General features: G+C 37.6%; 1 protein-coding gene across 4 annotated transcripts in view; it reads left to right on the forward strand.

Moving 5' to 3' along the window:
• CDK14 (cyclin dependent kinase 14) overlaps positions 1 to 26,583 on the forward strand; it is a 516,637-nt gene that overhangs the window by 130,923 nt on the left and 359,131 nt on the right. For all 4 annotated transcript variants that reach the window (XM_085050690.1, XM_085050689.1, XM_085050692.1 and 1 more), the window contains one exon: positions 15,893 to 15,955. In XM_085050690.1, the coding sequence (XP_084906816.1) occupies positions 15,893 to 15,955 (63 nt within the window). The remainder of the gene's footprint in view (positions 1 to 15,892; positions 15,956 to 26,583) is intronic.

Raw genomic sequence — 26,583 nt, forward strand, 5'->3', positions numbered from 1 at the left:
TGCTAGGGCTCTTGAAGGACCTTATACTGTTGAGTTGACTTTTCAAACTTACTCTGCTTCCTAGTTATAGTTTGTTTATTGGAGCTTTTTCTTTATTGATGTGATCAGGTGAATTTAGAAAAGTGAGAATAATGTAGGGAAGAAGAGCAGTATTGAAATGCTTAACAGGTAGCTCCTTCATGAAAAGCATATATCAAGTTTAAGTGGTGTTTATTGTGATTGGCTTCAGCAGAGTGTCTTTTTATAAGCAATGTCAGTTAAAAAAATGTCTGGTGGATGTGGTTTAGAATTTGGAATTTTTTTTTTTTAATTTTGCCATGAGTAATGCTTTACCTATTAATTAAAACTTCAATTTACATAGTAGGAAGTGTAAGGATCTAATTGTGTTGAGAGTATTACTTTCCAAAGTACTGGCCTTGGCCTCCTAATTAATCTTTTTAGTTTTTCTGAGACAAGCATATGGCATTTATGTAGAACTACTTTAGCATTTAGCTGTGGAGTTATGCAATGTACTATCATAATTAACGTTCCAGTTTTCACAGATGGGCCCAAGAACATGTAATTTAAAAGAAACAAATGAGTTTAGAAACAGATTTTCAGTATAATAGCAATTATTTTGTTGTATTCTGTAAGACACTGCATTTGTAAAGTACAGTGATTGCTACCGTTACTCTGAATACATCTCTGCTTAAGAGAGATGAAATTGTTTTGTGTGTTTCTTGGGGGCAGGCCTTAATTTTTACATGATAATGCACACAGCATCACAGAATATTGTCTGGAGAAGCTGCTCACCTTGTGTATTTACGCAGAAGTGCTACACTGTGAGGGTGTGGGAATTGAGCTGCAGCAGCCTGCAGAGCATTTGATACAGTATGAATTTTTTTACCTCAGGTATTGGAACAGTAATAAAAATTTAATTCCTTTTCTTAAAGTCAGTGATTTTCCTGCTCCTGACTTACACACTGAATTAGCATAGGAAAAGCCTTGATACTTAATTTTATGTAATGGTCAGTGTACACTTATTTGCATATCTTTACATGAATACATGTTGCAGTCCCATTTATCAGCAGCTGTATTTAGCTGTATTCCTCAGAATTGGTTGAGAAATTAGATGTATAGAATATGTTTCTTCCTAAAATATATGGGTTTGCCTATTATACTAATTTCAAATTTCTGGATTTTACATTTTGCTTATTACACTGATACAAATCTCTGGATTTTATATCCAGTAAGGTTGTTTAGACTCTGGCTCCCAGCCATGTGTTATGTCATTTTACTGTCCATCACAAATACAGACACAGATTAAGCTTCATGCAGTGGCACATTCTTCTGGATTCCCTCAGCTGTTTTTCTACAAGGTAACAACCCTGCTGGTGGTTGCCCCTTTTGGTTCCCATGGTGTTTGGTGGATGTTTCAGAATCTCATTTAGTAGTGGTTTCTAGCAACTGATCCAAGTAATATTTAGTCTTTAGGCTGGTGGGCAGTCTCTCAAGGTGCTGCTCAGGAAGAAGGGAAGGATACTTTCTTCTCTCCAAACAGCCTGAAGACTGTATAATAATGATATTTTAACATACTCCTGTGCTTTGAGATGACAGAATTGCTTGACAAAAGTTTGTTTTCGTTGTTAGGTAATGTGAAGTTACAGTCTGATCAAATAGCTAATGCTATGTGATAATACTTGAGAATGCCCACATAACCCGAATTGAATTCTTGTGGGTGTGCATGATACGGGTTATAATTGCATGATTGCAATGATCTCATTCGTTCTTTTTGCTAAAAAGCTTCCATTCAGTGCATAATATGAATGTGCAGAGGCAAAAATTACAGTTGCCCATTTAAATCTACACATTTTGGCTGGTTGAGTATGCAATCTAGCTGTGTAATTGGTGTTACTGAGCTTTCTATCTGTAATGTCTGGTTTGTTGTTATTTTAACACCTGTACATGGTTTTGCTCAATCATATGAGTAATTTGCACTGGAATAAGTCAAAATATTCTGTGATTAAAATTACCTGGTGGTGCACGTTTCTGAGTGACTGAAACCTAACAAACCTACAAGGGATTGAATTTGATTTATTTCATAAAGTGACATCATGGAACTGATACACTATTGCAATTGATCACTACTGACCTTTTCAAACATAATAAAAGACATTTGAGTGAGGTGTCATGACTAAATTAGGAATGAACAGTTAGTGATCCGAGAGTTCTTAGAAAATGGAAACTTTGGGTTGCCAGGTTGGTAATGGGAAAACAATTGGGAAAAAAATATTGGTGAAACATCTGAGGTTATCAGAGGCGTTTGGTTTCAGCATTGACCCTGAAAGAGTAGAATGAAATTTAATTTCATGTAGCACCTTTCATTGCAAAGTGCATTACAGTAATAAGTTAAAAGCTGAAAGCAGAATAGCCTCTGAAAGGAAACATGGCAGTCATTTAATTCTCTGGGTCCCTCAAATTAGCTTTTTTTTAATACGCATGTCTGTCAGATGAAAACGTGACAGAATTATTTAACCTTGGTGGTCCACAAAGCCAAGAAAAGTCAATCATTAAAAATTCTGTCTGAAAGTTGAAGATCAGGAGGAATGTATTCTCCATAGAAAAATTTTGGTGGTGAATGTGGAGCTGTACATTTCTGTGGAAGAACATAAAGGGATCTTGCTCCTTTTGAATGAAAGAACTTATTTGAAAATAGTTTAATACAGTACCTTGTTAGTAAGGCATAATTTCTTTTTGTTCTTTGTTAACTCTTACATCAGCACATTGCAAAGGATGCTTAGAGCTCAGTTTTATGGCTGGATGACTGAGAGACATTGCTTATTACCTATGGAGTTTTGAGAATGAACTGCTTGGAATTTCCTCTACAAAACCTGAATGGCTGATAGTCTTTAATGTATAAATGGTAAAGAAAATTATTTCTGTATAGTTAACTGGGAACTATAGCCAAACAAGACCTGAAAACTAGATTTTGATAAATTTGCAGATGCTGTCTGAGACTGCAGTGACTTCCCAAAGTAAAAGGTCAGTTCAGCTTTACAGTTCAGTGGACGAGTGCGACTGTTCCCATAGGTTTTGTTCTCTTCCTGTCCAGGCTCTGTTTAGGTGTTAGTTTAGGTGACCTTATGGGGATGGTGGCTTTAGTGCAAGTGTCACTGGTGCGGCCAGCTTTGCCCGAGGAGGTGCTGAATTTTACAGGTGAGGTCTCAGACATATTGAGAGATCTCTGAAGGTTGGCTCACATCTGTTTGCTCTAAAAGGATCATTAGTTGCTACCGTTTGTTGCTTCAGTTGTTTATTTAAAAGGAAGATGACTGAATTTAGAAACATTTAATTGCTGAAAGGCAATCCTAAGGAATATGTATTTGCTACAGGCTTGCTAGATTGATAATGAGTTTTTTAGTATTATGCATAATTATGTAAGTATATTATTATCAATAAATGAACCAGCAGTTTGTCCTATTCCTGGCATGTAAAAGTGAGCTTGTGTAGCAATACTTTACATCATGCTTTCAATATTTATGAACTGGGTTTGCAACAAGAGCAGATACTTATAATTGGGAGGATGAGTAATGAGCAATATTATGTCTGCCTCAACAGTGAAAACGCTCCAGACTAATCTAATAACGTAACTGAAACCCAAGCATTTGCAATTACCTTACCTGTTTTAATATTGTATGTTAATACTGTGTGGTTTTGCTTCTAAAAATTGCTTTCCATTGAAGAAGAAAGTTTGACTCATTGCTTCATTACAGCAGCTAAAATAAGTTATTATACAATGAGTTAACTTAAAAAAGTTCATTACATTTCCCTCCCATTTCCTGTTAGAAAAAAACAGATGTGGGTTTCTCATTTTAAAGCTCATTGGAAATTGACATACATACTCTGTATCAGAATTAAGAATTACGCAGCTGAGATTTTGAATTTGTCTTGGGAGAGATTTTTCTTATGTAATACTTACAAAGTATTATGCAAGAAAATGGGCAAAATGCATTACCTGCGAGGATCAAAAATTTTTCTATTGAAAAATTTCAATTACTTGTAACTTCTGATAACTTGGATCAAACACTATTTCTCGTTTTCCATTTTTATTTTTTTGACTATGGAACAAGAGTTGAAACTAAAGGTAGGATGGCATTGATTATTTGTGAAAATAAACCAAAATAGTCCCATTTTTTAGTGGGTGAGAATGCAGGGAAAATCAGTAGTGTCCCAGAGCTGCTCTTGGGCTCTCATCAGTAAGATCCTTCAGTGGTGTGTAATACCTAGGAAAAAAACAGCACAAGAATGAAGGAGGAGTCTTCTCGTCCTGGACTGAGAGTGAAAATTATTTGGAGCCTGAATTACATTATTTTGGTGTGAAAGTGAAAGGATGGGTGATTTTCTTCCCGTTTGAAGTCAGGGTGCCTGTCCAGCTATGGTAAGCAAGGGTTGAAAGCTAGTGAAGCTCTGCAACAAGCCAGGTGCCTCCAGCCACCTATTGTCAGACAGCCTTGCTTACTGTGAATGTGCTTGTCCTCTCTGGGATGGAGCAGAGTCAGAGGACTCTCAGCATGGGAACAGTGGAATTTAGTGGTTTCCATTTACCTTGACCAGAGAAGGAGCTGTTCCCCTGTAGTTTAACCCCTGCCTCATGCCCCAGGTTTGCCTCAAGTCAAATTGCAGTCAAAAAGATGACAGAATAAGGCTGAGAGTAAACAGAGAGAAGGGAAATCCTGTGCTATTGAGAAGAGGCAGTAAGGGAATACTGCTCTTGGGAAAGCCTTGTTTTTCAATTTTTAATGAGCAGATCAGAGACAGGAGCTGCTGATGTCCAAGTATAGGTTGGAAATGCAAACAAAATAAGCTTCAGGAGGGAGGGATTGAGGTGGGATTTCAGAAGGAAATTGCTTAGTGTTTTCCTGAGGGGTAAAGACTGCGCTAAAGACTGTGCCAGAGGTGGGAATCAGCTGGAAAGAAGAAATGAAAAATTATATTTAAATTTAAATAAAACCACTCCTTCTAGGCTAAGAAGTTTACACAGGTCTAGCAAGGACAGATGTTACTCGTGCAATATTCTTGGGCACATGGTGTGACTCTTGGGGATGGTGCTGTGCAGGGCTAGGGCTGGACTTGATGATCCTTGTGGGTCCTTTCCAACATAGCATATTCTGTGATTCTGCGACCCTGACTTTAAAGGATTTCCAAATGTTGGGTAGTCTTCATATGGAGGGCACATGCTGATAAATAGATGTGTTAATCAAATTAATCAAGATTTGCAGTCCAGCAGGCAGGAAGGCTGTGTGTATCTGAATGACCAATTTTTGTACAATTTACTAATGGGTAGGAAATGTTGTTTAGATTTGCGGTGTGCTGTGACCATTTAGTAATTAGCATCTAATATTTATTCTTTTTTAAGTATTAACAAGTGTATTCAGTGTAAGTGTTAAAAAAAACCCAAAACAATACACAGAACAAAATCAAAGCATAAGAAACATCCAGAGTTGAGCTGACGGGTGGAGTACTTGAATACACATGAGATGTTCTGTCTTCTGACAGATCCCAATTAGTTTTTCCCTAAATTACAGATAAAAATTCAAGTGTCATTGCAGTCCATCAAAAACATATGCATGTAGTAAAATAGCAGACATGCATGTGCATAGCAGACATGCCAGTGATGACACTGCTAAGTACAGGTAAGGCCACCATCCTAAAGAGTAAATTTGTACACAAAAGGAAGACATGAATCAGCTGGAGACCTGAGGGGGAAAAAGACAAGAATGAGTAAACATCAAGAATAAAGCCTTCTAAGGAAAAGTCAAACTAAGTAGGGCTCTTAAGAGTTGTGGATAAAAAAAGGATGAGACATTTACAACCTTTAAATATATCATAGAGAAAGTCAGTGACCTATTTCTATGTGAATGGTAAAGAGGATAAAAAAGAAAATCTGAAATTACAGTAAGGAAGAGAAAGATAAAGCTCCAAGAACTCTTCTTTCATGGTAACAATAATAAAGCACTAAAGAAGCTACTATGGGGTGATGGTTTGCCTAATACTGTCAGTTTTTGAAGGAAAATTTAGGTAAATAATCAACAGAACTATGCCACTGATAGTGGATATATTCAAGATTATTATTTTTTCATTTTGAAGTCCTTTCTATGTGTATCTTTCTGCATCATAATTTTAATCAGCAAAATATGAACACTTTTAGTCTTTCAGTGAAGTTAATATGCTGTTGTTTTCCTCTGTCAGGAACTGAAGAAAAAATGTATTAGTTTATTTTACTACTTTAAACAAAATTAAAAAAATAAGTCCTTCTAATTGGAGGCTTTGATTGTTTGTGTTGGTTTTTTGGTTGGGTTTTTTTAATAATTAATTATTTCTGTGTTATAGATTTCTGGAGAGCTCTACTATCAGTACTTCTGGTGGCATCCCATATATTCCTTATCTTTTAATTTCAGTCATAAACTGGCATTGCCTAAGTCCCTCTGAGGTGAAGCCTGACAGTATCTCAACTTGTGCTAGGGACTGTCCAGTCCAATTAAACTTATTTTCCTCAGGCTCTCTTTAATAATATGGGTTTTAACTCTTACTTAATTCCTCTTAAAATGTGAAGCTCTGATTTATTCAATGCAGATTGAAACAAACAAACAAACAAACAAAACACCAATCCAAAACTTACTGTTTGGAGAGTGATGATTATAGTAATTCTAAATCTTAAACATAGATTTTTCCTTCCTGAATAATGTATATAGCTTTGTACTGTTTTAGTAATATTGATAAAAATACATCTATGCAATCTTTAAAAACAGAAACTTGGGGTGAGTAGTTCTGGCAAAATAATAGTAATAAAAATCCTGAAGTAAGAATGAATAAATCAATAATTGCAGATATCTTTATGTTTATGGTTCTATGATATAAAAGATAATTAAGAAATGGTGAATAGGGGGAATCAAGAATCAAGCCTGAGTAATAAACAGAGCCAGCTCTTGAAAGTTAAAAAGCCCTATTAATTTTTTCTGTTTTACTACTTTGTGTAGAGAAAATCTAAGGCATGGAAGTATCATTTTTCTTTTGTGTGCCTTGCAGTCTGAACTGAGTTTTTCCCTATAAAATTTTTATTAATCTTACAGTTGTGCATGGACAATTAGGATTAGGATGCATGACAGGGAAAATTCACTCAGCCACTGTGAAGAGATGTCTACATAGGATGTGGAAGCTTTTAAAGGAAGCCTTTGCACTGGTAGTTTCCTGCTCTGAAGATAGCATTTATTTTGTAGCCCAGTACACCACCACAGGAAGGGTTCTTGTGCCTGCAGAGCTTGTTTAGATACAACTGTATTATCCATGGTCAGTGCCATGCCAGTATTAGTGTGGATACTTGACTAGTGTGGCTGTACTTAGACTGTCAGCCTCCCTGCCATGTGTGTGTTCTGCTTACGTGGTCCTGGAGCAAAGTACTCTCACCATGAGCTTATGGGTATCTTCCGTAAAGATAACAAGAAGAGTTTTAGTATCTTCAAATTTCTTTTTTATAATTTTTGTTTGTTTGTTTGTTATATGTGCATATTTTGGTCAGTGCTGTGTAAGCTCAATGACATAACAAATTAGAGAAAAGTGCACATGCACATCCTTGTGGGCAAATGTGTTACAGCTTGCAAAAATTATCCCAGCTCTGTTGGTTTTGGGGTCTCTAAGTCTATCCAGTTTGCACAAGCTGATGGTTTGATGCTGGGTTTTGATCAGACTGAACAGGAATTCCTACTGATTTTTGCAGTGTCATTTTTTGCTGAAATTATCTCACTAAATTAAGTGAGTTTTATCTCCTTAACCTGATTTACTAAGAACACAAAACTGTTAGAATTATTAAGGCAGCAGAGAACAAGGAGGAGGATAAACTGGTATCTTTAGAAAATTGTATTTTGTTGAAGATCTGTTAGATCATTCAGCAATTTTTCCCTCAGTGGTGTGTGTTTCACTTGTCTGTGAGGAGCCAGATTATTTTCTGTGAAATGAACAGGGGCTTTGTATCCATAAATAAATTTATCTCTTCTAGTAACAGCCAAAAATCAGACAACTGTGCATCCCTTTTTCTCTCTGGGATTTTCAGATAGGTTTCTATCTGTATTATGTACTCCCCCACCACCTAGCCTCCTTTTCTGTATAGTATGGTTCATGTATTTTGAAGTATACTTATCTTTGTTGACAGTGTGAGAGAAATCCAAGGCACTAAAAACATCTGTTAGCAGAATTGTTTTCATTAAAGGTGTCTTGTGGGGCAGTTTCTTCTTTCTTGAATCCCTAATATATATCTTTCCCCTGCTGCTTAGCCCAGCTGCTGGTGCTGCTGCCTGCTGCTGTTCTGCTGCAAGTTGCTTAGGTCTCACCCAGAGATAACTTGTAGGGCATTTTTTGTTAGCATAGCTAGCACTGTGTCGTCTCATAGATGGAAAAAAATGCATTATAGAAAGCCACAGAAATACAGGAAAATGAGACACTTTTGAAAACACCAGTGACATGAAATAAGTCTAAACTGTAGCACAATAATCTGCAGAGCACTTATGTTGGAGGATACATGCCATTTAAAAGGAATTAACTTTTTTTGTTCTCCTGTCACTTCAGATATTCCCGGTGCCCATGCTTTTATTGGTAAATTATATTATCGGTTTAAGAATTTGTTGGTGACAAAAGGGAAAGTATTTTAGTCAGGAGAGCTGCCAGGGCATAAATAATGTGTGCTGTCCTTTGAACAGAGAGGAATGGCTCACAACAGCCTCGCTGCCTCAGTGGAGCAGCACAATCTGTCTGCTGCATGATGGCATCGCTGGCAGCCAAATACTCCCGTTTTTGTTTTAATGGGAGGGTTCTTTCACATTGCTGGTTTTACATGATGGGAATGCAGTTGGAAGTGCTTCCTGTTCCATTCACAAGCCCCGGGCTCTCTGCATTTCAGCTTCAAAAATGACAGCTGAAACCAATTAGGCAGAATTATGGGACGTCTAAGTCACATGGAGATTTATCATGACTGAGGAAGAGGAGGGAAAGAGAATGTATTGCATGGGAAGTAGAAAGGACTAATTTAATTAGAAGAGAATGACAGTCACGTTATTATTATGGAAAAGGGTCGGCAAAGTAGAGATCATTTCATGTCACTGGCTGTGCCTTTGAAAGGAAACGTCCTGCCCTTTGTCCGAACACGTTTGTGTTCAATAGCAGAGCCTCTGATTTCTGAGCAAGATAGTTGAGCAAAATAGTTGATGTTAAAGTGAAGCACTGAGCATATCTGAGGACATTTCTAGCTTGTGGTTTACTCATCTATTCATAATTAGAATTCCTTCAAGAGGAGAAAGGAAGAGTCTGCACCATCAACATTTGTCTTTTTTTTCCTGCTCTGTTTGCATACTCTCTCTTTTCCAGAACTAGGATGCAATGTATATAAACCTTGCTTCAGCTGTATAAATATCAGCCAGAATTCTTTTCCCTTCAGCAGATGCTTATACACAGTATGCTCACAAACATAAACACACATGTGTCTACTTACATAAACCAGAGCCTTGGTGAATAAAAATGACCTTCATACAATTATACACTGCCCCAAGTTTAAATCAAAACCCCAATTCATCAATTCATTTCTTCATTTGAGCCTGGAAGACAATATTTCATAAGTAAATCATGCTTTTTGTAGAGTTGTCATGGTAGTTGATGGTATGGGGGAAAAATGAGGGAAAAATATTACAGAGGGAGTCCGAGCAACTCAGCTCTTTTTTTTTTTTTTTGTGCTTATACGACTTTGTTGATACTTGTTTAGGCTATGAGCAGTTATGTTGGAAAAGTAACTTAATCTCTCTCTCATTTGCAGGTACTTGTAGGAGTTGTGATACTTGTCTCCATCACAGAGAGGAAAATATTTGCAATTAATCAAAGTTTGAGTCAAAAATGGACATTGGCTGATGTGCTTCTACATTCAGTTTGGAAATAAGACTAGCTGAACCAGCATTGCTGAGCATGAGTTTTCTCTCCCCTGTCCTCAGAAGCATTGTGCAGTCTCTGCTCTGTCTAAAAATTGTGCCATCTAGCCCAGGAAGGGTCAGGGGTTTCTTAATGGAGGTCTTGTTACTTGATACATGCACTGAAAAAAGGGTTTGTGTTTTAACATACTGAGAGAAGGTAACAGAAAGTTGTACAGAACCTTCTCGAGGAGGTGTAGCTGTGTGTGCCAGAACCCTGAAGTCAAGGCGGAGCCCTAACAGTGATCTTCTGGCATAAAGTACTGAAATACCATTATTTGAAGGCAAAAATGCCAAAGTCTGCTTCAGGTTGCCTACACTTACTTTTACTTTCAGCCAAAATGGCCAAGATATCTTGAACCTGTATCTGGAGGATCCTTATTTTAAATACTCAAGCTGTACAGAATGGTCTTGGAATTTAGAGGACAGGTACCCTTTGTGCTGTGGGTAGCATCGAGCTATTATTTTGAAAATTGCTCCAAATTTGGTCAAGTGATAAGCTTCAGAAAAATGGTAAATTGTACTTAAGAATGATGTCTTTGGAGATTCCTCCTCTCTTCTTGAAGACTTGTCTTTAGTCTCTCACTTCAAGTATTGTAGCTATTCATTTCCAAGGAAGTGAGATTGTTTCTTGGGAAGCCAGTAGTGCGAGGAGAGATCAAGTTGTTCACTGAAAGCACAACAGGTTTTGCACTAAGCATTGTTAGTGAGGTATCAAAGCAAAGCTCTTAAAATTGGAGGACACCAAAATAAAGATGGCCTGTGCAATCTCCTTTTTTTCCTCCTTGTGGAAGTGGCTGTTGTGCAGCTCTGCAGAGAATTATGTCATGAAGGCCTGTGGTTGTTGAATTTCTCTCATTTTTTGTGAATGTGGGAACTAGGGTGTCTTTTGAGGTTCCTGCTTCATTCAAAGTACCATTGCAAGGCAGGTCAGGTAATACTGCTGTAGAGAACTGGGTTCCATCCCTGCTGTATTGGGAATTGTCATCACCAGGAGAAATCACTGTCATCACAATTCTGGTATGACAGATTTCTGCTATTCAGCATGAGATTCTCAGTCTCCTTTGCAGAAGCATTACACATTTACAGCTGTAACTGAGTATTGCAGAGCAACTGCAGTGTTGCAGAGTAGTTGAGACAAGGCTCTCAGCCAGGCATGAGAAGGTGGAGTGATTAGGTGGATGATCATGATTAGATTTATTGTTAATATGTATTTAAATATTACCAATGCATTATATACTCTTTTGCAGGCCAGTGTGCACCAAAGTCAATAACAACATATCAGCTTCCCCATCTCTGGAATGCAAGCATCCAGAAAGTTCCTTCTGCAATGCACACCTGGTGTTCTTGGCTTAGGACAAACCATATTGCTCATCAGGCAGCAAAAATGAAGAGGGTGTATGTGTGGAGGGCAAAGGATGCACATGAAGATCAGAATATCTTTCATTACCACCACAGTCAGTCAAAACACAGAAGGCAAAATAGCTCCAAATACTCTGAAAAGTCACCCCCAAAGTTCTTTAAATAGAGTTGCCCAGATCAGTGATTTTTAAGATTTTTTTTTCTCGTTGCTTCAATTTCCTGTCTGATAAAAGGAAGTTATGCCTTATGTCCCCTGCATTGCAATGAAATTATTCTATGTTTTTGAAGCATATCAATAGCATAACAATAAGCGCAGTAGGAAAACCTGTGATATTAATATTTCTCTCTTCAAAGTAATAAAAAAGCCAGACACTGCAAGCTGTTTGAGAACAGGAAAAAAATCCAAACCCTTAACCATAAAACAGCATAACTTTTTAAAGTCAAGTATCTCCTATACTGTTCAGTAAATATGTCTAATCCTGGGAAGGAAAAAAAGCATGTGATTACATTACACCTTTAAAGAGTTATCATAATACACGTATAATGGGGAAACAAAGGTTGGATAATCCCCACTAATTCTGGACTTCCTTAGCTTTTGAGTTCTTCTCTATAGAAACTTGATTTATCTGTTTATTGTTTTTTGTGTAGCTGTTCTGAGCAGAGGAGTGCTAATAGAATATTTGTATATTAAGGTGTGGGTAAACTGGTGGAGTGTAAAGAGCAGGAACTAATGGGATTTTGAACTTAAACTAAAATATCAAATGTTCTGTCAGCATGGTATGACTTTGGTGGTTTATGTGTGTTGGGGATTACCAGTATGGCTGATAGAGTTGTTAAAAGCTAGCTTGAAGCATAATTGGTCTAGCCAGACCCACTTGGGATCAGAATGTGTGCAATTACTTGGAAGTCTCTGTACTTCATTCCCAGTGTATACTGCTTCCCTGTGAGGTGGTCTCACCCTCTGAGACGGTGGAGAATGGACTGTAAAAGGTGTATTGGATGGTTTGTTTCTTGTCTTTGTACCTTGTTTCAGTATTGCTTTATGTTGTTGCCAATATGTAATTGTATCTAGAATTTTCCTTTAGGGTATATATTTTATTTGATCAAGGTGGTGACCACAGCAAAGACTCCAGTGTCAGAGTGTAGCACGCTGTATTTGCAGCCACTCTTCCACTTGGGAAAGCATGCTGTCTTCCACCTTGAAATACATCATGAAAAAAAGCCTCCATTCATCTATATGGTACCAATTTCATGGAATGGCATTAGAATACTGCTTCCATCCAGCTTGCTCTCTTGTTCTCTTTTTTAATGCTTTCCTGAAACTTGCATTCATATTGTCTTCTTCAATGTCAGTTGTGCACACAAGCACTGGAGCAGACACTTGGCTGCCAAAAGGGAAAACAAGTTTAGAAAGAGCTGTCTCGGCAGCACTGTCAGTTTTCCTGGCTATACTAATGTTTAATTCAACGTGCATTCAGTCCCTACCTTGGGAAAAGAGAAGCAGCTGATGCTGCCTTTGCTTTGCTGCTACCTTCTTTCTTAAAACGTGAGGAGCAATAGTCCAACGTTGCAAGTTGCTTTCATAGTGTGCACCATAATGTTTAATTACTTTTTTGAGAAGGACTCTTAGTTTTATGAGAGCAAATTGTTGAAATATTTGAACAGAAAAGAGATTTAATTTCTCTTCCCCATCTGAATGAAGGTTTGGTAGAGATTCTTCTGTGTCTGTAGTGTGTGTGTGTGTGTGTGTGTGTGTGTGTGTGTAGGGAAAAAATTAAATGCGAGAAGACTGCAGCACAATGACTCTGCAAGGTTTCCAGGACTCTGAGGAAATTGCTGCTTACACTGAATTTTAGGTAGATGTGTTCAATCAGTTTTTGAAGGTTTTGATGGTTAAACTGATGGCAGAAGGTTATATCAGGCTCTCAGGTGTCTTCATCCTTGGGGTAGGAAGAATAGGTTAATGATGGATAACACAAATATGATCGTTGTTGATGTTTCTATATGGAGAAAATGCATCCAAATAGTAACTGAAATATAAGTGTAAGAAAATTGAGTTATCCTCACCATTTATTACAAGTATATTGGAAATAAAAAATATGACATTGCTATTACTAGTGTTGTGACTCTGAATAGGAGGAGAAGCTTTCAGTGAATAAAAATATGCAGTTAGTGGGTGGCATGGTAGGGCTTCAGGAATGGGACTTTCAGAAGTGACTCTGGTTTTGTCTTCCTCTGGTCTGGTTTCTGTCAGCTGACCAGTTGCAAATAGTAGAAATCAATAGGAGGTGAAGGAGGCAACAAACTTCCCACCTCCCAGGTTGTCTGTTGCTCAGAAAGGCTGACAGACTGAACTGCAGGGAAATGGTAATTCCTCAAGCCAGCCCATGTGAGGGAGTGTGCTGAGCTCAGGGGCTGTGATGCCTGTCTGAGGATGGGACTGCTCTTCCCTGGCCACTCTAATGGGCTTTCTGAAGTGAAAATCCAGGCTTTTCTTTAAACTTCTCTTGAGCACTGCAGGTGCTAGCACTATTCAAAGACTGGCATTTCTCTTCAATAACAGATAACCCATTAAAATTAGTGGATTCCCACAAATTTCTTATTTAGCACCAGCCATCACCTGTAGTAATGGTATTTCAGCTGATACTTTGTCAGAGGCAGACTTTTGTGCTGGGATCAGTACTCAAAGCCTGTTAGTTTACTAAAACAAAAGACAAGGTTAGCAGGTGACTTTGTTTAAGTATGTTTTCTTAGTAAACATATGAGCAAGTAAAAATGTGTAAGTACAGCAAGCAAGACAAAAATGTGTGATGTGGAGATGGCATACTGAAGGATGACTGGTCCATTTGTGGCTTGGTTTATTAATGCAGTCCCAGAAAACTAATGGGGAGAATGGAAGAGGAATATGTCCCTTAAGGCTAAAGATTTTACAGAAATTAGGAATAAGTCTTTAAACTAAAGTTTTTCTGCAAAATGTACTTCTTTGACACTAACAATCCACTGGTAGAATAGTTTAAATTTATCTTTAAATTTTTTTTTGTAATTGCATTCACTATTTTGTAAACTATGAATTGAAGAATTGCTAGCTGTATCTTACATTTTGGAATAATCTCTGTTTTGTTGTATTTAGTGTGGTTTGCCTGTTTGAGTGTGCCCTCTGCCCTTGAGATACACACACAGCTCATTTTGGGGTTTGAGCAATTTCCTGCAGTCAGGGCTCTCATTCTCTTGAAGCCATGTAAGAATTCCTGAAAATAGTTCTGCTAGTGCAAAGCCTAAGCATCCAGTGCATCTTATGGCTTTGCAACGTTAATTCTACATGCACAGTGTGGTTTTTGTAGTTTGTGATTTCAGCAGTGATTATGCAGGACAGCTGTGGCCAGAACAAATTTTGTGTCTTGGGTGTGAACTCTCCAATGTATCTGTGTAACTCTGCAAAAGAGAACTAAAGAATGCCTCTTGGTTTGGGAAATGTTGCACAGAGAGACCATTTGGCTATGTGGAAAGCAACTTTTGTCCAAAACTCTCACTTTGAAAGCTGCCTGTATTTAGTTGGGCTGTTCTATATGTGAGGCAGGTATTGCCAAGCAGCTTTTCAAGGAATGTTGGATGATTTTTACCAGATGTGTTCAGAAACCAGATGTGGAAGGCAGAGTCTGTCTCTGAGTATTTGCTGGTTAACCGAGTACATATTTTTTGCTTTTTTTATTCTGAACATAATTCCAGAAGCTGCGCTGTGCAAACACATCAGGGAAGTAACATGCGACTTGACTGAAACCATGCTGCTGAAGTGTAGGAATGCAAGAGAAGAATTCAGAGAAAAGTGTTTCCATAGTGAAAGCTATAAATATTTATTTATTAAAAATAACATTTATCTATACATTGCAGGACTGCTTTTTTTTTTTTTTTTTTTTTTCTGAAGAGATTTTATGCTATGTTTGTTGGGAATATAGGTAACTAGGAAGTGAAAACACAGGTTTTGAATTTTCCATGAATCTTTTTTCTAAAGCATCTATATTTAATGGCTGTACATGTCCATAATATGTGCTTCTTTTTGAGCCGAAACATTCAGTACTTTGATATGCACTGTCTTTCAGCTTTATTTTCTAAACCTTTAAGCCATCTTCATCTAGAATCACTATAAAATTATATTTAAAATGCAATGTTTTAATGTGAACAATGAGAGTTGAGTGTGAGATTCTCCTGTTAGGTTTTTCCTAGTCTGTGTAGATATTATCTTTGTGGTGTTGATAGTGATACTGTCCTTACAAGTTTTAGAATACTAACATTTTAGATATTAAAATTCAGGTAATTAATCTACCAAATGCGGGGTGTTGTTAGAAAAAAAAATTGCATTTGTTGAATATTCATATAAGTTATCAAGGCTGTGAAATAAAATGTGTAAAGGTACAAGTGTGTATTTGCACATGTGTGGCTGAAAAAAAATCTTATTTTCTGTTTGTTCTGTCCGCTCATAAGTAGAGGAATATTTATTGCTGCAGTCATATGGATATTAATACAGTTTTCTCCATTTGACTTTCTTTTAGCACACTGATTTATGTCAGTACATGGACAAACACCCTGGAGGGCTTCATCCAGAGAATGTGAAGGTAAGAGTCAAAAAGAGCACACATTCAAGGCAAATGCAATATCAGTAACTTTGTGGAAAAATGTCATGTCAGTTGTTTCATAGAAACTGATTGCTAGCTAAAGGGAACATGACTGGCATATGAATTGTATTTTTAAATATTTGTTTTCATTAAAAGTGATTACAAATTCAAGTATTTGAGCATTCCCACAATACAATTTCTGAAGTTTGCAGAATTGATTCAGAGCCAAAATATATTTGTGAATGCTGTTAACAGTGTTGATAATCCCTCCCCTCCATTCAAATATTTGCTCTTAAGACAATACTGCCCTAAAACCCCAGGGTAAACATGCTTTAGGCTGTCTTTGCTAGATCTTCAGTAGGGTAAGTCAGTGTGGGTTCACCAAGTTTGAGGAAACTGTAATGAATTGTATTACCTGCATGTACTGCTTTTATATGAACATATAGAATCTTCCCTAATCTTTTTGCTCCCTTACTTGGATGAGATCAGCATTTTCATATCTGATCTCACTATGGAAATTTTTTTCCTTGTAAGGTAGATACTGAGAATCATCACACAGGAAGGAGAGAGTTTATTAGCAGGATTTAATGGAAAGATAGATGAGTGTAGACTTGATCTAGTTACTATTTGGGAAGTCAGCCAAATTATTTTAGCATCAAATGGAAGCCAATCAGACGTGCAGAATATGTTGTGTGTGTATAGATCATTCAGATGATACTTGTTACACTTGTCTTGCACTTTGACATCAGTCCCATTGTTCTACTTTGGAAGTGTTTAAGTCTTCACTTATACTGAGAACTTTATTCCAGTTTTTAACTTACTGAAATGTAGAAGTTCATGAAAACTCTCTCTCTCTTTTCTGGAAAAGTCAGAAGGCCTGTTTGGTTCAAAAAAAAAAAAAAAATTTTAAAAAGAGGAAGTATTTTTTCCTCCGCAATAGCTGATCATTGTTGCACTTCATGTGGCTTCATTTTCTGTGTTCTTTGAATGAAAAGTGGAATCTACAACATATGAATTTAGATGAGAATTACTGCCATCTAAAAAAAATAAGGAAAGTTCTCCCTCATGCATATATTTGGCCAAAAAAAAAATAAAGGTTATTTTTGAAAATACCCAGTGTGTATGCTGCACGGTAGCATCCTTGTAATGTCTGTCACTCAGACATTTCACTAGCATGGACGGGGGAAGCCTGTAGGTCTCATCTTGTTGCCTCTGTGAGTATGGCAGTAAAGGGGTGAAGTAGGACCTACTTTTCCACCCCTAAAACTTCTGAGCTTTCTTCACTGCTCAGTCTCCTAAGCAGAGTTTCAGTGTTGACTGTGCTTGTTAAAACAAGGGGTTTGTGTTGCACTTCCCTGTGGGGACACTTTTACATTAATTTCTCTGAGTTTTGGGATGAATGGAGATTGGCTTTGAAGGTTCTTTGTGCTGCTTCTGATTTGTAAGTCTTACTCCCAGGCTGCAGTGCTGTGTAGCTCAAGATCTGATATGGTCGTTGTAGCTGTAATTGTTCCCTGCTAAAAAAGACATCATAATTCACATAATTGTACTTGTATTTCATCATATCAGGGCCCAGTGAGCTTGTCTTTGAGGCAGATGGATATAATAGCTGGTCTTGCTAGTGTGTCACTCCTCTAAATCCTAAAATACCAGTCTTTTAAAACAGGAGCCTCAGAGGTAGCTGTAGCAGCAGGATTTCCCTTTTAGATTTTGCTGCAGGTATTCCTGTGGCTATCTGTACCATCTAACAGTGCTCAGCAACACTTTTGAAGCTTATAGACACATTAGAAATATTTCTTTGAGTAGCCAAGTGTAGAATCCTGATGTACTGCTGGTTCAAGTTTTTTGAAGTCCAGTGGATTATTAATAAAAATAAATTCGGTGGTGGGTGAGGGGGAGAGCGGGATGGGGGAAGGAAAAAGAATTTGGAAGTTGGAGTAGATGAAAGTTCAATCAGCAGATGAAACATGAGCAGTCCCATTGAACAATTAACCTTTTTTTTCCTCTTAAATAATATTGATGAAAATCAGTTATATATTTTTAGTAGACTCTCTTGTCAGGCCAGCAGCAAAGGCTAGCCTTAATCACCCAGTAATTACTAAAGGATGATTTCAGGTCCTACCATTTTAATAAATGACTCAGCCTGCTTGGGATTTTCAGTGCAATACCTGCTCTCAAAGCTGAGTTAAAAATAGCATAACAGTGATTTCTTCAGCTGGGAGGACAGAAACCCAGTCACGTATGCTAAAAACTCCCACACCTCCACCAGCCTGCCAGACTAAAAAGCTGGCACTGCACTTTTGTTCCAGAGGAAGTAAGATGGTCATTTCGTAATATCTTAATGCTTTGTTGTGCTCTACTCAGGTTGTTGACTTATGCAATTGAGGCTTTGCCACCTGTTTTGGCTTTAGCTTCTGGACAAAGTTATCTATTTTGAGCCACAGCTGAATTCTAAGGGTTAAGCTGAGCCATATTAATTAGCCTTCTCTCCCTGCCTTCTTTTTAGAGGTCCTTTAGTAATTTCTCTGTTAGGCAGACTTTTGGACAGTGTTTGTTCAGAATCAGTGGTTATGTGATCCCTAAATCCATTTTAAAAGCTTCCAGTTGAGCAATTATATTCCAGTAGCAATAAATTAGTCTCGGCTCTCTGGGGCTAACCTGTGGGATTAAGCCATTGATGCTCTCCCAGTATGACAAAAGACCCCCTGCCTTTTAATTTTGTTCTTGAGGGAAGTACTGCCTACTGATGGATATTCCTTTCTGGCTTGTTGCCAGTTATAAATACAAAACCACATACTCACACATCTTTCTTTTTCCAAAGAATATGTACAGTAGTTCCTGTAAAACTATTTTATAGCAAAGCAGAAGCAAAATCATTATTTACTTACATTTTGGTTTCTACAGGATATCTTCAGCCTAATTATATTTCTGAATTTTCTCCGTATTTGCAAGCTTAAGACAATGCTTGTTCCCTCAGGCTTACTTTTAAATGAAGATTTGTAAATAGAATAAAATTCCAAATTACTTTGATGGACACACATATTGCTGTCCCCTCAGGTGTTGTGTTTGACATTGCCTTTCTTTGCGGTTTTAAATAGGCTATTTGCTGTCACTTTACTATGTTAAATAAAGACTAAGCAGGATATTATAAGTATGTGGAAGTATAAAGAAGAATGTCTCAACTGACAGCCATAGAAGTCTGGGGACAGTATGCTTGGGAAATGAAACAATATTACTTCCCAAAGTATTAAGTTTAGCATTTTTATTGGTATGCATATATTGACACATAATGATTTCAGACTTCTATAATTCATGGTTGAAGGTGCAAGTCTTACAAATAACATCAGGCTTTAAACCCTTCAAGGAATTTGTGTGTGAAGCTGATATGTTATTTTAAAAATGCCTCTCCCTGATAATGTTAAACCAGTTATCCTGATGACATAAACGTGGTCAGGTACATCTTCATCAGCTGGAAGGGAAACTGGCATAGAGCAGTTTCAGTACATAGATTCTGCAAACTCCATTAGCTCCAAATACACAATTATTTACATCTTTGGTAGCTAGCAAACTTCCATGTCTACCATTTATTTATAGCTATAGATTAATATGCTTTGTACTGTGTTATAGTTAGAGGTGTTGAGAAAAAAAGGTAATCACTTAATAAGTCCCTGTGTAGTAGGCATGGGCTCATCTTCTATTGTCTGGCTTCAAAGATGTCTTTCTCTGTTTTGCCACAACTGAAGGCAAGCAATAAATCTTAAATACATGGCCCCATATATAATTATGTTCCTGCTGGAAGCTACCACTGCAGCCTTGTCCATGACTGGAAATAGGAATTGATTTATATGTGTACTGTGTGGTGCTTGTCAGGATGCAAAATGTGCTGTGGCAAACTGAGGTACAAGATTTGCTCCTGACTCTTCCTGTGCTGTTCCTCCTGGCCCAGACTGCTGACTTCTGTACTCGTGGCTTCCTTTCCTACAGTGTTGCAGCCTTTAGAGCTATTCCATGCTCAATTGGAACATCTGGGTTGCTTCCAGCAGCAGGAGCTCTAATGGGTTGGAGCAGCTAGCTGTCCCTACCATTGATATTTTATTTTTTTTTGTTAGGATCTTCATTCTGATTTATGTCCCTTTCTGTCTGGTACAGGGCTCTCTCCACCAGTCTTTTGTTTTACTGTCTTGGTTCTTCTGAGACTCTGTTTGCAGCTGTCCATAAATGTCTCTGGTTTTGTAAATTCATAATTTAATTTTTAAGTATCCTTTTATTTGTGTATTTCAGTATGTCCTGTGAAAACGTTACTGTTCTTAGCTTCTTCTAACTTTCAAATATCACCTTTGTTTTAACTGTGTCTTTTACTCCATATTATTACATTCCCAGTAATGCACACAAATTCATCTTTATGCCTTGATGCATTTATTTTATAGTTGAGTTTGTTTACTGTAACTCTTATTACTGGTAGAATAAGTGGAGCAAAGGCTTGCATCTGTCATGCCTGCATTGCTTGTTTGCATGCCTGCCTTAAAAATCAATCCATTAATGAAAGCTGATTTGCTTCTTAATTAGTGATGCTGCCTTGAGATGGCTGGAGTCTTTTGAGAAAAGCATCCTGAATTTTTTCTCTCTGCCTTTTTTCTTTTACTTGCAGTGTTAGAGATAATATTGATTTGTGTGAGCATTTGACAAAAAAACCCCATATTTGGCAATATAAAAAGGTACTTGCCTCTGACCCACTGTTCCTTAATCTGTGCAACACCAGCCTGAATTATAACGGGTTGTCAACCAGAAAAAAACTGTCCCTGTCTCTTAATCACTCTCAAAATCTTTTACTTCAGGCAACTTGGAAGCCTCCTGTAGTCTACTGTGACCAGAGGCAGAAGGAACTTCCAGTTTGTTCTCATTCTATCTAATATTGCTGCACTGATTTGTTCTTTTCCCTGGGCACCTCTTCTCTTCCTAGGGCCAAAAAGTGATAAGAAGAAATAGGCAGACCCTCTTGTGGAGCTTTGCATGCAGGGAACAAGAATATTCAGCCTTCTCCCAGAAGCTTTCAAGACTTCAGCTCTTACCCATCTCAATTTTGAGCCTTCCTTTCTGCTAGGAAGCAGGGCACAGCAGTCTTCTGTGCATAATGGATGGATATTTTTGAAGCAAAACCTCAAAGTACTAAGCCCTACCTCCACCACAACCTTTTAAAATATGTTTTATCACTGTAATACTGAGTTAGGGTATATGGCAAGACATGGATTGGAATTTGGGTACTAAGTTTCCTAGGGCAGCCCGATAATCTCTGTAAAAATATGCTTATGTTTCAGCAAAAAAATTATAATTGGTTTGTCTTAAAACTTTAAAAAAATATTTTAAAAGAAATGTAATAGCAATTAGTGACACATAATGGGCCACTGCAACATTTTTCTGTGCTAATGTTCAAGAAGAGATCAGTCAACTTTATAGGAACTATGTAGTTTAAAAAAATCCCAGATATGATAAAAATATTGGATTTGTTAAACCAAGGGTTTAATGCTTGTCTCCACCTAATTGGATTGAAAATGTTGAAATACACTGATTATTATCTGATATTATCTGAAATCTCTGGCACTTAGTCATTTATGGTATTCGTGTATTTGTCTCTGTACTGTAGCACTGTGAACATTGTCCTTAACTAATAGTTGCAGTTTTTAAAGTTAAATCTGTTTTTGTCAGATGAGTAATTTTGGTGTTTAATGACTAATGGGAAAATGAATAATCTGAGTCAAAGCCATAGAGTAGTTGTCATCTGATGTCTTCTGTAAATATTAATATTTATCACTGAACTGATTACAGCTTTGGGATGATGTGGAGTGCAAAGGGTAGGGAAGCATTCAGAACACACAAGGGTTAGGCAGCTCCTGTGTCCTATCCATATGAGGCTTACTGCATTTAAGTGACACTGCTTGAACTTTGGCAGTAGCACAGCATTGCATACTGACTCCTGCTAAGCAGTAGCTCCATTTATTATTAGTAAGACACAAACCTATGTGCTTGTTAGAAAAGCATTGTATCTGAAAAGCAGGATAAAAATGTTTTAGGTTTCAGGTTGCAGTTGTGTTAACTATACAGACTTCCTTAGCTTGTTTCTGTTTTCTTTCCATTGTGTGATTGTATCAACATGCGTGGCATGGACGGGAGGTTTGTGTTCCCCCTTTTTCTGTGGAGAGACGTGTTGGATTGCGCGGCCAGTCCTGCATCCCCATGTGACAAATACATGTTACATGATGCAGGGAAAGCTGTGGGGTGTGAGCACCTGGGTGTAACTAGAGGTGTCTGACCAGGAGGTTGAGGTGCACAGGGGCGGGCAGTTAAACCATGGCCATAGATCCAGCTATGATGAATTTTCATGTCATGGACTCACTGGGCTTTGAAAAAAACAGTCTTTACTCTGAGGTGAAAACCTGCTGTGGTGGTCCTTTTAATTTTATCTGTTGTTACTGGAAGCAAATCTGACTAATGTCACACTTTTGAAATCTCTCTCCTACTCACTAAAATTGGTCATGCTGCTGATGTGAAGTTGAATTAAAAGTGTATTTCAGAAGATACGTTAAATAAGAAGTGATGCTGTTTAATGTGGTTGATAAGTTGCTATTTTTTATTCCTCATTCAGTGAATTAGCAGGTGTGCAGCAGACAGAATAATGTTATGCCAGATTAAGGTTGTCTTTTGCACATGGCATTGAGAATTGATATTTAAATTAGACTTTTTAGTTATCAGACATTAAATATGGCATCAGCATTTCACTCTACTTATGTCAGTCTTGTCACTTAATGATTTGATAATATGCACAACTCTGAACAGTTAATGCAGAATCTTCATTAGCGTGCTAAAATTCATGCTAGAAAAATGTCACTTTCATAAGTGCATTTGTAATTTATTGTCTGTATGATCCTCATGATTCACATATGGCAAGAAAACATATGTATTGTAGGGAGAAAGAGAACACTTTAAAATCTTTAAAATTGGTGAGGCAACAATTGCCACTCTGACCCAGTTCAGCATGAAAGTGAGTTGATGAAAGTAGAAAAGCAGATTCAATTGAAATGAATTTATTTTTACTTCTGCAATTCAGAAGAAAAAAACCTGGGTCTTCCTCTTATTGAACATTAGCAGATGACTATAACTGATCATAAGGGAGTGTCTTTATACTCAGTTAATTAAGCACACCTTCCTCATTGCAAATGACTGTAGCAGTACCCAGAGGGGACAAAAAATGATTAAAAGAGCATCAAAGAGAATAGAAGTTAGCAAATTAACATATTCCAAACTCTTTCCTTTACAGTTCTGCTGCAAATAAGTGGAAAAATTTGTATATATATATATTTTTAAGCAATGATGCGACGCACATTCCCAGTGGCTGTATCATATGCATTTCTGTGTGACATTGCCTTTGGTAAGACTCTCCTGTAAGGAATGCAGGAGCAAGTTAGAAACCTTTGTAAACGGATTTTGGAGTGTATTATTTTAAAAATCTTTTGGTGACAACTTTTAATTCCGGAGAAGTCAGATAGGAGAAACCTTTTAGTGAGATAAAGCTCATTATGATCCTGAAAATCCTGCAGATTCAAATAACTCATAATTTTTAATTCAGATTTTCCTTATTCATAGAGATGCAAATATTTCTCAAGTCAATACTTTGTTCCTGGAATTTCTTCTTCTGACAATATAAGCAAAATGGTCAACAAAGCTTTGACCTAAAAAGTTCAATATTTCCCCAGGACATAGTTAGAAGTGAAAAGTTAGATTTTATCTCATGGTTATTATCCTGGTTGAGAAGAGGGAAATTAATAGCAAACCAAGAGTGATAAAAAAGATTGTGTTTGATGAGTTTTTGACAAGCTAGTAGAAGTCACAGAGGGGCATTTTTCGTTGCTTCTGTGATAGTACATATTACCGAGTAGCTTTTTCTTATGTTAATGTTTTGAAAAAGATAGTTCTAAAACTCCCAAACAATCTAGAAAACACAAATGGAACTGGAGCAATGTGTTCAGTTGTGTTTATTTCCAAGGCTGTGAGATGATACTGTAGTGATTTATTCCCTCATTTTGCCTTTTTAAATAGCCAGTAATTTACAGAAGCCTCTACTATCCTCTGGATGATAGGGGAAACTTCACTGGTTGCAAGCATGAGATGGGATGTCCCAAGTTTGGTTTTTTTTACTGATATTTTTAAGTTTGATGGACTATTAAGACTGAATATGATTTGATTCGTGCTGAATACACACATGGGAATTCAGGTGATTGTGTGATACCCAGACAGTGTTCTTTGATACACAGAGTAAGCAGGAGCATTTGTGTTATCAGTGATGGGCGATAGGTATGGTATTGTGTATTATTGTTCAAAAGTAACTATGCTAATAGAGCAATATTAGCTTGCTAAAGGAAACAAAGGCTTGCTTTCAGCTTTCTTCAGAAATAATGTTAACTCCTGTTATCTCAGCCTTTTTTGCAGTCTTAAGCTGCCAAGAGAAAAGAACCAAGAGCTTTGAGCATCTTCTGTAAACTGAAAATTCTGTCTAGCTTTCTATTTCTGTGTTTATGGTCAGGTCCTCTATTCCCTTAATACAACATGCATTAAGGGAGCTCAAATGCAGAAAATATTTTAGAAATCCCCCTGTGCCATCATGGAAAGATTTAAAAAAACCCTCCAAAGGCATCATTATTATGTCCTCTTGGCCAGCATTCTTTCTGTCACTGGAGTCCTCAGTGCCTCAGCAGAGACTGTGTAGACATAGTACATTTTCTGGAGAATCTCCCTAGGCATGTTGAGAATTTCTGCTTTTCTCTTACCCCAGTATCCTTTGCCAGAAACTCTCTACCATCACTGGCAATGGAGGGCAACTATATGGAGTCATCTGAGTACTTTACACAGATTACTTGTACATGAGTGATCCTCTTTATCATAACACTGGAAAGAGCTGTCTGAACCTAAGTCAGACAGTGTTAGCTGCCCTCAGTCCCACCCTTCAGATGTGTTTTGTATAGCCTGTGTCAGTGTCTAACTTACAAGCTTGTTCAGAGGCCAGCAGATTGTAAAGCTGTCCACAGCACATGGGCCACCTTCATGTATGGCTCAGGTTGTACACTGACCCAGACTCAGGAAAACACCAGGAAAGCTGCAGAACAGCTGGGCTGTTCATCCAGACAGCTGCAAGTCTCTCAGAAAATGTAGTATTTTAAAACTACTATGGGCTTTTGGTCAAATGTTGCATATAACTCAAATGGCTATCCAGGCTTTGCAATTGAAGGACTGTGTAGGTGTTAATTCACCCCTCTGTGGACTTGAGGGCTTTTTCTTGTAAGTTTTAAGAACTGCTAATGTTCTTTTAATATCACAGTCCATAAACCCTGAATTAGCTTTGACCTGCATGCATTTTTCTCGCTGACGATGAAAATTCTTCATTAAAATATGTTGCTCATTAAAGTGAGAGCTGCATAACAGTCAAGGGAAAAAAGGTATTTTTAAATGGCTATAATAAATAAGCTAGACTTGAAGCGACAAGTGTCAGATTTTTTTGTCTGAACATAAAGCGTTGAGCTTTCTAATGTTAAGCTTTGCTGAAAACCTGACTTCTAGAGACAAACCCCTGCCCTGCTTTCTGTGTTTTTCAACTCTCTCCACAATGACCTGTGTCAATCTGTGAGTCTGGTTTTATCACCAAAACCTTTGTTCGTAGTAATAAACTAGAAACTGTATACAAATGATGTCTTCTTTAATGATGTCTTAGGTTTTTTATTGCAGGTTATTCAATACCTACACAGCCTTGTGTATGACCATGCAAATATTAAAATTACCAACATAAAAGCTAAAGAGCTATGAATCTGTGCTGTTTTTACTCTCACAACCAACCTGTTGAAATACATATTGAATTAGCCATTGTCTCCTTTCAGAGTTGTCCTCTGGTCTGCAGGGCTGCCATCCTGGGGCTTTGGGGAATGGCAGTTCAGTTGCTTGTTCAAAACCCCCTGAAGAAGCCCCAGGGTGAGGTTTCATAATGTTCAGAATTGACTGAGGTGGAGGAAGGAGCAAGATGAGAGTATGACCATGGTAGGGAGTGTGTTGCTTTCAGATTGGGTATGTGGGTAAGAATTGATAGTACCCCATCTAGGATTCATTTCTGTCCTTGTGAAGGTAATGTAGATAGTCTGGAAAGAGAATGGGTTTCTTGGAGAAGGCTTTCCTCAAGATCAGGAGAGGGAATTTGACTGTGAGGGCAGAAGTGCTTTGTGAGGAATCAGAATCTTTTCTTTTTGTGGACTGGGGAACCATTGGGAATGGAGAGGCATCCCTTGGTATTTTCTCATCCTGAGCAATCACAAGGGGCTGTGGTTTGCAGAATGCTTTGCTGCCAGATGTTAGGCTTGTGTTCAATTAAATCTTTTCACATTTAATACTGCCAAATAAAAACAAAGTTGAAGAGAAAAAGAGAAAGCAGCAAAAAAATATCTGAGTTTACCCTGTAATGAATTCAGGAAGAATTTTTCCCCCTTCTCTTTCATGATCTTCCTCCAAGGAGGTGTGAGTGAATTAATTAACTTTTGTGGAAGTACTTAATGAGTACAGCGTGTCTACAAGTTTGGAATAAAACTACATTCCAA

The sequence above is a fragment of the Lichenostomus cassidix genome, chromosome 2 (genome assembly GCF_008360975.1).
Source record: "Lichenostomus cassidix isolate B80296 chromosome 2, HeHo_3.0, whole genome shotgun sequence".
In the NCBI taxonomy this organism is placed as follows: Eukaryota; Metazoa; Chordata; class Aves; order Passeriformes; family Meliphagidae; genus Lichenostomus; species Lichenostomus cassidix.